This window comes from Triturus cristatus, chromosome 10 (genome assembly GCF_964204655.1).
Source record: "Triturus cristatus chromosome 10, aTriCri1.1, whole genome shotgun sequence".
Lineage (NCBI taxonomy): Eukaryota > Metazoa > Chordata > Amphibia > Caudata > Salamandridae > Triturus > Triturus cristatus.
Window position 1 is genome coordinate 1,199,549,939 of NC_140593.1, and position 17,803 is coordinate 1,199,567,741.

The window sequence follows — 17,803 nt, forward strand, 5'->3', positions numbered from 1 at the left end:
CATCTGGAGAGGTGTCCAGTCCACTGGCTTCCACAAGCTCCTCATACCAGTCCAACTTCTCAGCATGAGTGTCTAACTCGTGTTCTATAGGGTTCAGTTACCCCTTCCACTCTTCTCCCATGCCTGTAACTTCCCCCAAAACGTTCAGGCAACAACCTGGAACCCTTTGCCTCCATCGGCATTGTTATTGGTGTTGCTAGATGCCGTTCTGACTCCGAGTCATCGGGAATCAGAATGAGGCTGGCGCCAGGGAAGGTCACGTTAGTATGACCGTCCTTCATCTATGTGGAACATGGTGAGGCGTCTTACTACCCCGCGGGGCACGAAGGTGCACCAGAGGGGTTGGCCCGCTCATATACTTGGTGCATGGCCTCGTAAAACTCTTTTATTTAAGCTGGGTTCGCTCTGGATCCCCGGAAATGGGAGGAGGCGTAGAGTTGGACCAGGCAACAGCTCTGAAAAACCATGCCTCGAACTTCGATGTTCCTCACTCATCTCGTCAGTTCTCGACGGACAAGGTGAAGTCGAAGTCCGTCTAGACCTCAACTGCAGTGAAGACGACTAGGGGCTCCTGAAGCAGTTCTGCAGACCTGTGACGCAGGCGTAAGGATTTGACACTGTGATCTCGTATAAGTGGTGCAGTGAAATCTCATAGATTTCACTGCACCACTTCTATGAGCCCTTTTTATGGGGGAACGCCCACGCTGCATACATTATACATGATGCAGCTATAAAGTAGAGCAGGGGTTTACAAAGTGATGCCTCTGCCTCGATGTGTCACTTTGTAAATATGGCGCAGTGTGGCGCATTGTTTAAGCCACCACAGTGTCATAAAAAAGTGATGCAACGCCGGCGTAAGGCTTCATAAATAAGGCACAAAGTTCTAAGCTGTACTATCAGTAGCTCTTTAATGGCAGTTTATAGGTTAGCGTGCTATATTAGGATTGTAACTTATGAACTGAAAGTAAAAATAGGATCTCCATGACAAAAGCCATGAATCGCTGAGCTATCCACATAAAAAAAAGTTTTGGGATCTGCATGGTACATATTCTTTGCAGCAGATATATTAACCCTTTGCACTACTTTATGGTGAGCCAAAATTGCCACAAGACAAATCTCCCGACCTCTCTCCCTTAGAGGTATCTTGACATTTTTGCTGTTCACTGACAACTGCTAGACACACAAGGAACTCTGCAGTAGGTGATTTTAAACCCATAAGTTTTGATCCCAATCAGGGGGAAAAGAACTGATGAAAGGCCTGGTAGGACGATCGAGGAGAAGTGATGGGGAAAGCTACGATGAGAACATACGAGGGGTCCTAGAGAAAGGCTTTCCAGCTGCCCACAGTCACCCTGACCGAAGATTCAAACAGAGGAAAGCTGTGCTTCTGGTTAAGAGGTTTGGCTTTCGACATGAAGAAATCAAAACCTTATAAAAGAGGTTATTTAATATTGCTTGGATGGATTTGTTTCCCTCAGTGCTTAATTTGAGCCAGTGGTTTCCGGTGCTCGGCACCAGCACTTAATTGTTGGCAAAGACACTAAACTGTAGACACCAGCACTTATGACAGCTGCCTCATGGTGCCCCTGTTTGTATAATTCAGAGATGGGAGGAACAGCAATTGTTTATTTATTCAGTATGCTTTGGGGCCTGAAATAGGCTGAATTGTCACACTCGTAGCATTGTGCTGGTTAGTAGTTGTGCAGGTAATGCCACTAGCAACGCTAGCAGTGACGATGGGTAGTGGAAGCTGCAGTGGCCTCCTGATTAGAGCCCTGGCACTTTACAAATGAAGCCCTGGTTTCCCTCCAGCGTACAGCAGCGGTCCTGGGTGGCCGCCTCCTCCATCAGTGGTAGGCTGCATTACGAGGGATGCTGTAGACGCCTCAGATTCCTGGCATAGGCAGGCGCCGGAGCCCCATACGTGCACACATAGCTCCGGCATCACTAATGTTCTATCTATATTATAGCCGCCGCCACTTGGCATCCACGATCATGTTTAATTGCCGCAGTTATTTATAGGTTTAAGTGTAGATTTTGTCGCATTCGGTTTCTGATTTCCACCAGTAGAAGGTCACCCGTGCTGAATCAGCAGATGGGCCTGTATATAAGAAGGGATGGCGTCCCACTGCTGCAGCTTCAGACTTTCCGGTAAGTGCAGCAGCTCTGGGCGTAGATTTAAGTCGTTTTACAGCTCGTTTGAGGATGTGCAGGAAAGGTACCTCTCAAGAACTCCCACACTTGAGGCTCCCTTCATACCCTCAGGCACACTTTCCCCCCTCAGTCCTGACAAAACTAAGCATTGTGACAAAAATGAAGCATTCCTAACTTAAAGTGGAAAAGCATGCACGTAGCTCAAGTTGCAAACAAGCAAACTGTGATGTGATGTTTGATCTGAATGACTTATGTGCTGTGCTTTCTTACAGGGGCTCCGTGAAGGTTTTGGTTTCTGAAGCTAAAGGCATTGGGAGGTAAGACTCGAGTCCACTGAGGAGGACATGAAAGCAAGAATCAACAGGGTGTCATCGCCGGCTTCTGCGCCCTTGGTTGCACACCCCTGTGGTCCTTGCACGGGTACTCAGTGCTGAGCTGGATTAGTCCGAGTCCAACGGGAACTCCTACAAGTGAGCGAGGTGGTGGGCAGAGAAGCCTCCCTAGAGCCAGTGTGCGGGTGCACTCCCCCCAGGAGGTTGCACTCCCCCCCCCCCCCCCCCCCCGATGCTGCACCCTAAATAAACAGGGGAACACCGACACGGGCTCCAGACTCAGGTGAGGCCTCCCATCCACAGGCACTGCCTGGGACCGGCAAGGTTCTGGTGAGAGGAGGCGCAACAGATAACTTAGCAATGTTCCCACCAAGAAAAGATCTTTGTAGCTTCGCCGTCGTTCATTTGAAGGAAGCACCCACAATGTCAAAGGCACAGTAAAGTCCAAGATCTAACTTTACGACTTTTGGTATTCAGAAAGGGCATTTACCAGTAGTACATGCAAAGGGCATTTACGAATAGTAAATGCCCTTTGTGAATACCGAAAGTCGTAAAGTTAGACTTTCATCTTATTTTTCCTTTGTGAATCGGGCCCCAGGCTTGCTGCGCTTCTGGCCAAGAGGCCATTCCCGTGAGTCTGGGATGTAGTCACTCCCACAAAACTCCACTATTTCCAAACCTCTGTCGTTCAGACTTTAATAGCAGAAGGTAAATGGGGGTTGCAAAGAAGTTTAATTCAGAAAAACTGGGCAGCACATGTCACCCTTATAATGCACTCTTGGACAAAATAGAACACCCCCACGACTAGCTCTGAGATCCGTGGATACCTTTTCTTCGCTTTCTGAACTGGTGGAAGAGCTGCAAAGTGTAGAATATACTCTACCATTACATTAGAGTAAGGATGGCTTTAGACTGCTGTGCATGTACCAAATCATATCCAGGAAACGCAAATAACTCATATTAAGAGGCCAACTTCTGAGACCGACCTGGAACACCTTATTTATTTATTTATGCAATTTATATAGCGCACAAATACCCTGGGGTGTCTCGGCGCTAAATTTCAAAAATTCAACAAGTCTCTGTATGGCACGAATAACAAAATCCGTGTTTATTTTAATTGAAAAAAAACTTCCGTATGAAGGTAAGGGTTATTCCTTGTTTCCTCCCACTGGAATGGCACATTTCTCAAGAGCTGTAGATGAAGTAAAACTAACACGGTCAAACCAGGGAGGGGCACATAGTCCCATCTAACAAGCTACTGTAGTGCACCTTCCAGCAGTCTGGCCTGGGGTTACCCCCTTCCTGGCACCTGTTCAGTGTGAGACAAATTGTCATTTGCTTCCCAGTTGGGTCTCTGAGGCTGGATCGCCAGTCAGCCCTCCAGGGGACTGAAGTCGACTCTCACTTTATGAAGAGGGTTTTATTACAGCGCTTAGATGCCACTGCTAGTTAAATAGCTGCTTGTGGGTCGTTAACTATGTATTTATGGAACCTGACTTGACTTTCATGGGGCCATAACTTTGAGCCTTTAATGGCCTCAGTTGAGATTCCCTACATTGTGAGGCAGATTGGTGTAACTCTTAGGCGGTGGTCAGTCATTGCTTGGTGCCGCTGTCCCATATTTAACAGAATGCGCTTAAAGAAACTCTTCCTTCGAACAGATGCACCGTTAAGAGAGCCTTCTCTGCAGCTTTTAGACAGCCCCCCCACCCGAGCAGTGAAACACAGAATTGGAACACTGCACTGGGGATTCAGCCCCATCCAGGTGGAGGCTGCACTGACACTCGCCTGTAGTGAGAGATCATTTCCCCAGGCACTCAGTACTCCAGCCTGGACCTCAGGCAGGGCGAGTGACTGCCAACAACAGCACGCTCGGCCCTGCTTCATCACCTGGGAGATCAAAATGCAATATCTCCCATTCCATAATGCGTGAACTTCTAGGACCATCTGGTCCCAGATGATGAACACCTTCTGTGAGGGGCTGCCAAGGCCACCCAGCCAAACCCTTCATGGAACTCCTCAGCACGGTGGGCATCACCCTCTGTAGTCCATGGGGGAACCGGGCACCTCCTGGGGCATAAACCCAGCTTCAATGGCACATTCTGCAAAGCTGCATTTGACTTGAAACTGTGAAAGTTATCAATAAAGGGGATGGAAATTGTAGACAGGTGCATTTTATGTATAGTCTACAAAATCACATGGTGTTTTTGGGGTCGCGAGCAGCCCTTCTCTGCCTAGAGGCACTTACCATAAAAGATATGGCACACACCAACTTGTTGTAGGACACTACTGAACAGTCAATCACCAGGGACAGTACATTATCCTACAAAATGCATGCATAAGTGAAGGAATGACGTGAACACATGTTTAATGTGCAACATTCAACTGAGGGATAGGTCTGCTTTCTAAAGCTAAGATTCTGACACCTGTGTCATTTTTTCATTGAGCCCCTTTCAATGTATAGAATGTATGATAATCCACCTGGTAGGAGCGGGGTGAGAGAAGGAAATGAGTTAGATATGTGTGGCTGAAATGGCCGAAGAGGGTATTTATGTTTCGCAATATTACAGGAGTTTCTTTGAGAGAGCACATCCAAATGAATTAAACTCCCTCTACAATCTATAGTTTTTCGTCCATTTATGTAAAGATTCTTGCACCTAATGCACATTTCAGTCTGTTTTCCTTGGAAGATTAGTTTGCTTAGTGTGCTGGCTAGTGACAATAAGGCCAACCTTTCCCAAAGTTCACCAGCCGCCACTGAGTCAACACACAGTGAGGACTGAACCCTTTCTGCGACAGTGTGAGCTTGCAGTGTGCTGAAGGCGCAGGCTGGAGAGCGCTGGAAACGCATCAGGTCTTTCAAGCACAGCAGGCTTCACGCATGATGCAGCACAGCAAAGGGGATGATTGCTCTGCAGAGCCCCAGTCAGGCTCCAGCTACATAAATGCTGGCCTCTCTGCACCGACTACCATAGGGCTCCAATCCGAGGGAATTGTGGGGTGGCTTTGGTGACTTGGACTCCTATCCACAGAAGAGTGGACAGAGACCATGAGCTCATCCCACGCAGGCCTCTGAACAGACTGGAAATGACGACAAGCGTTTATCTTTACCTGATCAGAGTCAACCACCGACCCAGAAGTGCAACTCTGCACTGAGCTGCCCGACTGAACTGGTGTGGTTATGGGTGATATTTCGAGCTCCATCCAATATACATAATTAGCAACGGCTGAAAGGCCATTCGTATTTCCCACTCACCACATTTAAAGATACGCAGAGGTATGTTTGCAGGAGTAAAATGCATTCTTTATAACCGACTTGTTTTTTTACCCTAGTGACTGTCGGCAGTCATGTCGTCGGACTCGGAAATGGCGGTGTTTGGGGCGGCTGCGCAGTACTTGCGTAAGTCTGAAAAGGAAAGGTTGGAAGCCCAAAACAGGCCATTTGATGCCAAGAACACCTGCTTCGTAGATGACGAAAAAGAGCTCTTCGTCAAAGGAACCATCACGGCCCGAGAGAGTGGCAAAGTCACCGTGAAGACCGACGATGGAAGGGTAAAAATAATCTTATACCAAGATGGCGTAAACAAGCCTAGCATCAGAATGCAGCCAGACATCTCTGCTCAACTCCAACTTTATCTTTGCCTGTCTTTCCTTCTTTCTAGACTGTAACAGTCAAAGACACTCAAGTCTACCCCCAGAATCCTCCCAAGTACGACAAGATTGAAGACATGGTCATAATGACCCATCTGAATGAAGCCTCCGTGCTGTTTAACCTCGCCGAGCGCTACGCAGCCTGGATGATCTACGTGAGTACGAATGGGGAAGTTCGAAAGGTCACTAGACATATCTCAGACACCCCCAAAGAATGTCCAGCCAATGAGCGCAGCCTGTGCTTTGCCGCCCGAAAAGCAAACCTATGTACACCTTTGAGACTTATCACACTGGCTTGAGGAGTGCCGAGGGGCCCCTCTTAATTCAGTCCATTTAGCTCCACAAACTAAATGAAGCAGCCATTTGCTCGTCACAGGTTAAGGTTGTGTTTACTCAGAGGGGGTTTACACCCATAAAACAGTTTACATAAACTAGCCTACTGAAAAGTAGCAACACACACAATAGCTTCAAATTGCAGTGAACGTTGTTAGTATTTACAGAAGACATATAGGCAAACGAAGCTTTATGTAAGAGTATGTCCCATACATTCCATGAAGCCAAGCAGAGAATATCACACTCTTACTTATGTACATGACTTTACTGGAGGGAAGAGACCCACCATTAGTACCAGAAGCAGACGCTAAATACAGAGAGTGGACCTCTGCCACCAATCCCAACCACCAACCACTGACTCCCCAGTAGGCATGATGCCTTTCCCAAGCAGAGGCTAAATACAGAGAGTGGACCTCTGCGACCAATCTCAACCACCAACCACTGACTCCCCAGTAGGTATGATGCCTGCCCCAAGCAGAGGCTAAACACAGAGAGTGGACCTCTGCGACCAATCCCAACCACTGAGTCCCAGTAGGTATGATGCCTGCCCCAAGTAGAAGCTAAATACAGAGAGTAGACCTCTGACCAATCCCAACCACCAACCACTGAGTCCCCAGTAGGTATGATGCCTGCCACAAGCAGAGGCTAAATACAGAGGGTGGACCTCTGCGACCAATCCCAACCACTGATTCCCCAGTAGGTATGATGCCTGCCCCAAGTAGAAGCTAAATACAGAGAGTAGACCTCTGACCAATCCAAACCACCAACCACTGAGTCCCCAGTAGGTATGATGCCTGCCCCAAGCAGAGGCTAAATACAGAGAGTGGACCTCTGCGACCAATCCCAACCACTGAGTCCCCAGTAGGCATGATGCCTGCCACAAGCAGAGGCTAAATACAGAGAGTGGACCTCTGTGACCAATCCCAACCACTGATTCCCCAGTAAGTATGATGCCTGCCCCAAGCAGGAGCCTGTGCAAAACAATGGTTCTGGTAAAGATAAAAGGGCAGCAGATGGCAAAAATAAGCATTGATAAACTCAACAGACCTGGCACTGGTCTAGTGCATACACACAGTCACGCACACACACACAAACACATACACATGCACACACAAACACATACACACACACACACACACACACACACTCATGCACATCAAGTTGAAGTGCTGATGCATAGCAAAGACATGCAGGTATCCACAAATCCCAACAAATTCTGCATTCATATAGCCACAAATCCATTTATAACTACACACATAACGACGCACATGTATACCTAACAGCACTCGTGCAGGTTTACTATCAAGTATTTATCTATGCACTGTTTTAACAATGCATGGCAGAGCAGACCTGGGCATGGGCTGTGAGGAAGAGATTAGCCTAATAATAGCTTTTCATTGGTGCCTGACTTTAACAGGGCCGCCATCAGTAAAGCGGCTGCACTCACAAGTCTTTAACTTGTGCAACGCGTCACAGAGATAAATGAAGGACTTGGAATGCATTAGATGTCCTAGTAGGTGCTGGAAATTCTGCACCTGTAGTTTGTGATATTTATTCATCAACACTATCCCACAGCTTTAGGAAGGCTGGGCCAGGGGTGTGGCGATGTCGTGAAATGCCCTATTCTTTGTCTGGGTGTGTTAGAGCTGGGGAGGGGGAGACGAGATGTCTTCAGAGAAGGTAATTCTTCCCCTATTGATACTTACCCCAGGCCTATTGAAAAATTTAAACAGACATTATACCTTAACTCACACTGTCTCACAAGCCAATCACAGAATGGCTATTCATTGCACTCATACAAAATGTGACTGGCAACGCCTAGTAGATGAAGGGTTGAGGACCAGTCTCCAACTCTACACATACTGTCTTTTAGAATGAAGCAAAGTTAGAATGACAAATGGCTGAAGCAGACATACCAAAAGCCACTTTCTATAGTGAGTATCACCAAGACTATGATGCGTTCATCTTTGAGTTTATAGCAGACTGGAGAACCAGCCAAAGCTGTCCCTAGTCCACACTCAAAGAGTAACTCAGTGCACTCCTTTACACTAAGCAACAAACATACAAATATTGACTATCTGGGAACTATATACTGATTGATACTATACAATAGCCTGTGCAAAGCTACAGTTTAACAAACCTACGAGAATGCAGCAAACATGGTAGGAGACAAGAAAGCACTGAGAGGGCAAGCAGGTTAGTGGGAGCTTAAGAAGGCCAGACACAGCGGCGGCTCCTCCATTAAGGCGAAGGAGCGCAACCCCACTGCTTTCTGAGCGGTGAATTAAGGAATCATAAAATGATAATAAAGCATGTTAGTATCATTTAAGTTTTTCTTGCTATGCTCGGTATGCCGATTCAAGGGCGGGGCTGGGCCATCCTGATTGACACAGGGAGACTGGGAGGAGGAGTGGTCCGCACTGCTACAAATGCACTTATCTGTTTGGCCGGCCGTCTTAGGCTGGCCAAACAAACATGCGCACTTAGGTTTCTCCAACCCAGCTGTATTCCACAGCCGGGTGGAGAAACAGCACAGACTCCCTGTACCTGAGCGAGCATCAAACCAGTCCGCTCAGGCCAATCCTCATGCTGCTCTCATGCTAGGTATAGCATGAGAGCAGTGTCTGGATTGGATGAGGAGCCTATGATGTTTATCAGGGACTACTGGGAGCAGGAGAGCAGAGAAGCGCCGAGATGCAAGGCAGCTGGCAGCATCAGGGAAGTCTTTCATTTATTTATGTTTAACCACCACCCCTGTGCTCCCCTCCCGTGCTCCACCCACGCTTCCTCCACCTGCCCTACCACTTTTTACTTGTATCGGCCACCACTGCTAGACATCCCTTTGTGCATCACCACCCTGTTCCACCAATTCAAGAGACTAAACCAAAATGGAAAGATCCACATATCTGGGCAGTAGATGCATGCCACGTTTAGGGTCTATCACAATACAAAAGAGAACTTATTTCCACAATGCAGAGAAGCACCCAAAATGATTTACGTAGATTAAAACCTGTGGTCATAACAGCGTGGCAGTCACCACTTTGTAGTTATGGTTCAGGACAGTCTGCCTTTGAAAAGGCATTTTTTGAGATGCTGATAGCTTTTAACCCCATAAACATATATGCATCGAATTTGGCCATTGCATGCGTAGTCTAGTGAGTCCCGGCATGACAATTTTCATGCAGATCCTTGCAGGGGAAAAATTCTGCTTGCACGTAGTCAATAGTGCTTAACAGATTTACATCAAACTTCACCTGGACCTAGAACCCTACTCAGAAAGTGCTTCCTTTGGTGTAGTATCATTCCCTTTAGTATTTTTGGAGATATAAGCCTGTAGAAATGGTGCAGAGCAGTCTCGAAAGTTTAGCACTTTTTTATTCTGTGCTCTTTTAAGTCATGATTCAGTCATTTGAGCCTCCTGTCAATCATATTTGGAGTTTTTGACAAATGTCATTGGCTGGCGAGGGCCTCTGGAGATAATTTTTGTTGCCATCTTGAATATATAAGTCAAGTTTGATTCAGGACTTCTGAGCTGTGGGGGGAAAAATGCACAATAATGGGCAGACCCCAGTTCCACCCCAGGGGAGTGCTAAGGGGCACCCAGTGACGCGCAAAAACTCAAGTACCACAAGAATAAAACGCGAACAGAGTAAGTCGCAATTTCAAGTAGTGGATTTGATTTTCATTTTGGGAATAAATTGCGAACTGGATTCGGTTTATAATTTTTAAGACGGTAAAAAAAGACAGAAAGCGCATGGCTCAGGGAGACGAAGAGAGATAGAGAGGGAGCGAACAAAGAAAGAGGTGGCAGGTGAGGTGGAGAGCCTGGGTGTGGGCCAACCCCGCTGCGCACTATCAAAGACCATGCACAGTGGGAGCTGGTGTTGGTAAAGTGTATTATGAAAAATAAAACTTACAATTCACTGACAAAGTTGAAAATAGATTTATTCCTTAAATTATTTTGCTTTGGCCGGCCATTAATTTTTACATTTAATAAAAATCCCTTTCTTTAATTTCAGACTTACTCTGGTCTTTTCTGTGCCACTGTGAACCCCTACAAGTGGTTGCCAGTGTACAACCCCGAGGTAGTGGCTGCTTACAGAGGCAAGAAGCGCCAGGAAGCCCCACCTCACATCTTCTCCATCTCTGATAACGCCTATCAGTTCATGTTGACAGGTAATGGTTTAATTGATTTAACAGTTATAATTTCTACTGAAATATAGCATTGCTTAACGCAATCTTTTCTGACATTCCTTGAACAGATCGTGAAAATCAGTCTGTCCTGATCACGTAAGTAATACATCATTAGTAGAAAATTGATGAGCTTAATTTACATCACCAGCTTTATGTGGCTGAGGCACTTAAATGAATTGTTCTGAATGTCCTATTTCTCTACAGTGGAGAATCTGGTGCAGGAAAGACTGTGAACACCAAGCGCGTCATCCAGTACTTTGCAACAATTGCTGTTGGTGGTGGCGACAAGAAAAAAGAGGCCGCCGGCACAGGCAACAAGATGCAGGTTTGTTTCTCTGTTCAATTCATTTTAACACCACACACTATATGTATGTCAGACAACGTAATTGATGATGAAACCTTGGTTCTCTAATAGGGAACGCTGGAAGATCAAATCATCCAGGCTAACCCTCTGCTTGAAGCCTTTGGTAACGCCAAGACTGTGAGGAACGACAACTCATCCCGTTTTGTAAGACTTCCAATTACTTCCAATTCAGGGGTTTGAAGAACCATTTGCTGTCTCTTAATAAACACCTAAAATAATTCTACCCTCTATTTACTTTGTAGGGTAAATTTATCAGAATTCACTTTGGAACCACAGGAAAGCTGGCTTCTGCAGATATTGAAACATGTAAGACATACACACACATATATATGTATACATATATATATATATATATATATACACACACACACACACATATCCCAAACGAAAAAGATATATATATATATTGAGCAATTTATCATAAATTATGCTTGCATTACAGACCTGCTGGAAAAGTCCAGAGTCACATTCCAGCTGTCAGCTGAGAGGAGCTACCACATCTTCTACCAGATCATGACCAATAAGAAGCCAGAGCTGGTCGGTTAGTATCTAAAATGGTTCAAATCTCCCTTTATCTGCACTCAATAGAAGTATCTGTTAAAAGATGATATTTTAGTAGCGTAAAAAAAAAAAAGAAAAAACATTGTGGTTCACTGAGTCCTGTTTGCTAGTGTAACAGTCAAAGAGAGAAAAATGTGTAACTCAGTGAATGATTAATATGATTTAATCAAATTGTCTAGGAGGCAAAATATTGCAGAATTGATATTAAATTGTAGTAAATAAAACATGTGGCCAGAAATCTAAATTCTGCATTGGTGGCTTTCACTAACAAGGTCAAAATGTAAACGGATTAATCAGCACTTGCAATCATTATTGACATATTTTCCATTTTTATAATGGAAATGCAGCACCCATTGATGCCTGCAAGAGTTTTTGATAAAAGTACAGCAAACAAATGGAATTCATGAAAAGGTAATTATTTAGGCGTTTGCCAAGTGTTTTACTGCATTATTTAATGCATTCTATTTTTTTCTCTCCAACAGAAATGCTGCTCATTACCACGAACCCATATGACTACCCAACCGTCAGCCAGGGTGAGATTGCAGTGAAGAGCATCGATGACGAAGAAGAACTTCTGGCTACAGATGTAAGTGACAATGAACTGGGGCTTCCTCGCCTACTCACCCAAACCTGCTACAAGAAAGGGGTGTAAAAGTTACCATACATGGTCATCCCATTAAGTTGAGTCTCTCATTCATAAAATACTCCCCCCTTATTTCACGACAGAGTGCCATCGATATCCTGGGGTTCAACCAAGATGAGAAGATCGCCATCTACAAGCTGACAGGAGCAGTCATGCACCATGGAAACATGAAGTTCAAGCAGAAACAGCGTGAGGAGCAGGCTGAGCCCGATGGCACAGAAGGTAGGGCATGCTATAACCCTCATCTTCGATAATAGCATCAGACTTTAAATGCATTCATTTTAAGAGGATTAATCTCATTATTCAAAGTGAAACTGGCCTTACTGTAGAAAGGTCAACATTAGAGGGGTAAGGAGAAACAACTGCATAACTTCTGATCAGTGTGAGTTGCAGAAATACACTCCCCTAGGCTGAAAGGGTATCCTGCTAAAACATTACGCGTTCTGGGCCCGATGTACAAATCAATTTTACTGTTGTAAAAATCCCAATTCAGGGTTTGCGACCTTAAACATACTTTTTAGGTCTATCCAGACAGGGAGTGAGCTTACAGTGGGCTAACAGCGTGCCCATTTCCTACCATTTATTGGTTTTATTGTCACTCTCATCTGCTTGTTTCTTCCTCAATTGTTTTCCTTCTTCTTCTTGTGTATTCCTCCCGGTGGAGCATGGCCTCTTTGTGATCCTTTGGACTGGGTGACGTGTAACCTGTAACTTCTCACATATAACGAGCTACCTTTTCCTTTTTCTTTCAACACCACATGAAAGTGCATGTGTTTACTAGCTCTCTGTGTCTTGTGCTGCTTCATTCCTCACAACCTCCTGCACTGTGATTCTCCTCAGCCCTCCCAGATTGTCTGCAAAGGCAAAAAAAGAAGAATATTTTTGCTGGGGTATAGCTGAATAGCAGGCTTTAAGGATTATTTTTATTTAATCTCCTGCATTCTACATATTGCATGAAAGCACTGAAGGACAGGCTCTTTGTAGCACCCAGTGAGCAGGTGTCTGAAGCAGAAGGTGTACTTAGCATGACACTTCTCCTGGAGGCCCCTAAATCTGCTCCCAGGGCCACTGCAGAGGAGAAAATGGCTGAATCTTGTGATTAGTAAATTCGGCCTTGACAAGCGTTTCCCCTTACATTCTCAAGGGGCCAGATGTATGACCCATTTTTGCATGTGCAAATGGGTTAGCGACCCGTTTGCGCATGCAGAAACTAATAGGGCCATGTACAAACCCTATTTAGCGAGTCGCAATTTATTTGCGACTCGCTAAATAGGATTTGCGACTTGTAATTAGGAAGGGGCGTTCCAAGGGCGTCCCTTCCTAATTGCGATGCTCTACCCTATGTAAGAATGTTTTGTGATCGCAATTACCGTCGCAAAACCATCACAATTTACCGCCCTCTTCAAGAGGGTGGTAATGTACTTGCAAATGGGAAGGCGTCCCCAGGGGACCCCTTCCCCTTTGCAAATGCAACGCAAAATATTTTTTAGGGGCAGGCAGTGGTCCAAGGGACCACAACCTGTCCTTAAAAAATGATACAAAAACGTTTCATTTTCTTTTTTTTAAATGCATCTCGTTTTCCCTTAAGGAAAACGGCCTGTATTTAAAAAAAAAACATCCTGCTTTATTGAAAAGCAGTCCCAGACATGGAGGTGTGCTGAGCCCAGCAGGCCACCATACATGGGAGGCCCAGCCATTCCTAATGGGGTCGCAAATTGCTAGTGCCTCATGAATATTGATGAGGCATGCAATTTGCGACCCCATTGGGAATCGCAAACAGTGTCTATTGTACATGGCATTTAGCGACTCACAATTGAGCGCAATTTGCGAGTCGCTAAATGCCCCAGTCGTTCATCTGGCCCATAATTCCTTACTCTTTTTAAATTCTGTTCAAAGTTTCCGAGCGAAAAGTATTTGAAACAAGCCATGCCATTTAAAAAATGTAAAACATTAAATTCAATGTACAGTCTTGAGATACCATAAGACAATTATTTGCCTTTCTTTCAGAATTTGGAAATGTTTCTTTGCTTTTACTGTTTTTAAACAATACTTTATAGACAAATGTTGGCAAAGCCAACAGTTTGGCACACACATTTTAAAGGCGAGATTTATTGCCTTTGCCAGTGCTTGTTTAAATGTACTAATACCATTTTAATAATCTGTAAACTTTTACTGATTCTTAAAATGGGATTGCAAACCCATACTCATTTGGTATTTGAAAGGCGCTTGTTGTAGGTGTTTCTTCCAAGTATCAAATCGTTGTGCGACGTATCAATGTTTTGTGTTTGTAGTAACATCGAAGAACTGTTGGCTACCAAATTGGGGTGGTAATATATTTGCTGATGGGAATTAAAAATATAATTTGTTGGGCAGTGCTACTGTGAACCTCTGCCAAATCTCAAGCAAACTTTTCAAAAATCGAAATCTTTTCTTTTTAAATGCAGCAGTTTCCTTTAATGAAAACAGGTTGCATTAAAAAAAACTGTACCTCATTGAAATGCAATCATAGACATGATGGTCTGCTGACCCTACTAGACTACCATACTTAAGATGGCCACCAATTGGAGCGAGTCGCCTACCTTATTAAAACTTCCGGCCCACTCTGATTTGGAATGTAGCAAGCAGGCCTATTAGTACATAGATCGATTCATTAAAATATTCCCCGGTTGCAAAAATACTGATTGCAGATTGTGACTAGATTTTTGCGACCAGCAATTAGTACATCTGGTCTACTGTGCCCTTAGTATGCACAATATTAACATACTCACCCGCCCCAAAATCGTATGATTCTAAATGCATGAGAGCATATTGTCAATTGAGCCTTAATGGCGTTTGCCACGGTTCCTGCTGAGGTAGCGCATGCGCCTGGATTTTATAAGGTAATATTGGATAATAGGAGGCAAGAGGTGAATGTAGCAAACGGAGAATGATTGGTAGCAGTGGCTGAACTAAGGGATTTACAGGAATTTTAGACTATTGTCAAGATGTGTAAGCTAGGCTTTTGTCAAGAAATCCTAATTAGCTGTCACATAAACACTGCAGCGTGGGTTAACCATTTCTCAGATGTTTATAGTACGATGGAGCGTGGATCATCAGCTATCCTGTCTGAGCCTAGAAAATCTCATCCATTTAAGTTGGACTTAAAATTAGAGGAGGTTAAGGAAGCCATCAAACTTAGACCAGGCCATAAGGTTCCCGGACCAGATGGACTGCCGATAGATTTAAAGAAGTGTTAATGTGGAATTATGGGCACCCTTATTGACTAACGCTTACAATAACCTGGTTAGCAATAACCCCCCCAAGCTGTTGTTCTTTCTTGATAATAGTACCAGATTTTGAAAAAGGTAATCAAATCAGGAAATCCCAAGTGCTACTGCCTGCTATCACTCATTGGTACCACAGTCAAGGTAATCAATTTTCAATTGGGTGTGTGCCTTGCCTCGTAGTAATAAGATTTTACATCCCGCTCAATACGGATTTAGAAAGTGACTTTATACAGTCGAGCAGTGCCTTAAACTCCACCTTATTTTGAGCAAGTACACCATTGACAAGAGCTGTCCACTGTACCGAGCTTTCATGGATTTGTTGACAGCCTTTGATTCAGTTAAGCACTCTAAACTGTGTCAGATCTCACTGAAACGGGGCTATGACCATACATTGGTTCATTTTTTGCACTTGGTCCATGCAAACCTCATAGCAACGTTTAGATATGGGGCCGGAGGGGAGCTCATAGAGCCTTTTTCATTGGGTAGAGGGGGATACTAGGGCTGTGTGCTTTCCTCATTGATATTTATTTTATATATTAACAATGTAACCCTGTCCTTGGCAAATTCCTTGTGTGATTTCTCCATTGCCAATAACATACCACCACCGCCTCTGCTGTATGCAGATGAGGCTGTGTTTATAGCATTAACACCTAATGCTTTACATTCGTTGGTTGACGCATTTGTGGAATTCATGTCCAGTTTAGATCTCTTGATGAATTTTGGGAAGTCACACATTTTGGTCTGCGGCCACAAACGAAAAAGTATTTCCGCCATCATTCATGGTTCCAGCCATTCAAATGTTGTTAATAATTTTTCATATTTAGGCATTTGTTCTGATTCATCAGAGTCATGGGCTAGTCACGTCACCCTTACCTGGCTAAAGTCCACCAGAAACATATGCAAGTAATTAAGGGCCTGATTACGAGTTTGGCAGTCTTGGAGTGGACCGACACGCCAGCGCCCCGCTCCAAGACTCCAAACCTCTAGTTAGTCCGCCTGCCGGATTACGAGTTGTAATCCTGGCATGCGGTCCTGCAGCGGTGCCTTTCTATGGCTCATAGGAGAGCCTTAGAAATTCACCGCCATAGGAGCGCCACAGCCCGTTCCTGCCCAGATAGAAATGCACAATGTTGTGCATTTTTGTCCTTGCAAGAATAGGGGGTGCAAAAATACATGGAGACCCAACATGTTCACCCCTGCATGCACCCCACGTGCACAGAGAAAATAGGGGGCCCTGTAGGGCCCCAATAGATTCCTCACCGCAGCAGGATTAGGATTCCCAGATGGTTGCAGTGGTCCTGTGGTGGTTCCAAAGCCTTAGTTGTAATGTGACGGTTGGCCGCCAATCTGGCAGTCCAGGGACGGCCACCACAGGTTCAGCAGTCCGATGGACTGCCAAACTCGTAATTCGGCCCTAAATCTACCACGACTTTCTAAGTATATGGGCCTTATCCCACATTTTGAGATCTATAAATGACAGAGAGTTCCAAATGTAGCCTATGGCAATGGGTTGTGGAGATTTGCAAACTGTACACATTTATTGATCGAGGAGAACCATTTTTGTAATAGGATGTTAGATATCCTCTTCAGATATTTCCCATGAGGAATTAGGTCTCAGCTACATGGAAGATCACATTAAATTGGCACCTTTGGCTTTGTGGTTTCAGTATAGAGTAATCCAGAGCAAACCCGTAATCATATCATCCAAAAGAACTGCCTAAGCCTAGATAAAGCTTCTAGTATTCTCTGGTTGGTTGATGCATCAGACCTTAAGTAGAATAGACTTTTCCCATCTATTTGACAATCCATCTTTAATACTTGCACAAGATAAGAAGGCAGTGCAAGCATGGTATATAGTGAGGAATCACCCCAGGAGGAAAAAGGCTGAAATCATGAAACCAGCATTGAAAGAATGAATTTCCCTGAAGCTGGACATGGAAATGGCTTTTTAACAGTGTTTGGTGCTTGGTAGACGGGATAGGTCATTACTGGTTTTTTTTCAGGTCATGGACGATTGTTTATCTACTTTGTTTTCCTTTTGGCTATCAACATTCTCTGCCTACTCAAATTTGTCAATGTGATGTGGTCGGTACTGAATTCCTCCTACATTAAATTTTTTTCTCAATTCTATGTAGTCTTTAATACGTTTTTATATTTCATATTTAAAACAATGTAATTATGTACAATGTAGAGCAACCTATCAGCATCTTCAATTATTAAATAATGCAGAGATTTGTTTTAGAGGTAATATATATGTTAAACCTGCAGTTTTTTCTTGGAAAAGTGTGCTATGGTAATTTTATAG

At 44.5% G+C, this 17,803-nt stretch overlaps 1 protein-coding gene and 1 long non-coding RNA gene across 3 annotated transcripts in view; one reads left to right on the forward strand and one right to left on the reverse strand.

The window, feature by feature from the left end:
- LOC146797041 (uncharacterized) overlaps window positions 1-17,803 on the reverse strand; it is a 108,806-nt gene that overhangs the window by 82,889 nt on the left and 8,114 nt on the right. The gene's annotated exons all lie outside the window — the stretch shown is intronic.
- Window positions 2,313-17,803, forward strand: part of LOC146797042 (myosin-4-like) — a 242,141-nt gene continuing 226,650 nt past the window's right edge. For both annotated transcript variants that reach the window (XM_085629650.1, XM_085629649.1), the window contains exons 1-11: window positions 2,313-2,471; window positions 5,820-6,038; window positions 6,149-6,292; window positions 10,490-10,646; window positions 10,733-10,760; window positions 10,869-10,989; window positions 11,080-11,172; window positions 11,271-11,334; window positions 11,471-11,569; window positions 12,072-12,175; window positions 12,316-12,454. In XM_085629650.1, the coding sequence (XP_085485776.1) occupies window positions 5,835-6,038; window positions 6,149-6,292; window positions 10,490-10,646; window positions 10,733-10,760; window positions 10,869-10,989; window positions 11,080-11,172; window positions 11,271-11,334; window positions 11,471-11,569; window positions 12,072-12,175; window positions 12,316-12,454 (1,153 nt within the window). In that variant the 5' untranslated portion in view covers window positions 2,313-2,471; window positions 5,820-5,834. The remainder of the gene's footprint in view (window positions 2,472-5,819; window positions 6,039-6,148; window positions 6,293-10,489; window positions 10,647-10,732; window positions 10,761-10,868; window positions 10,990-11,079; window positions 11,173-11,270; window positions 11,335-11,470; window positions 11,570-12,071; window positions 12,176-12,315; window positions 12,455-17,803) is intronic.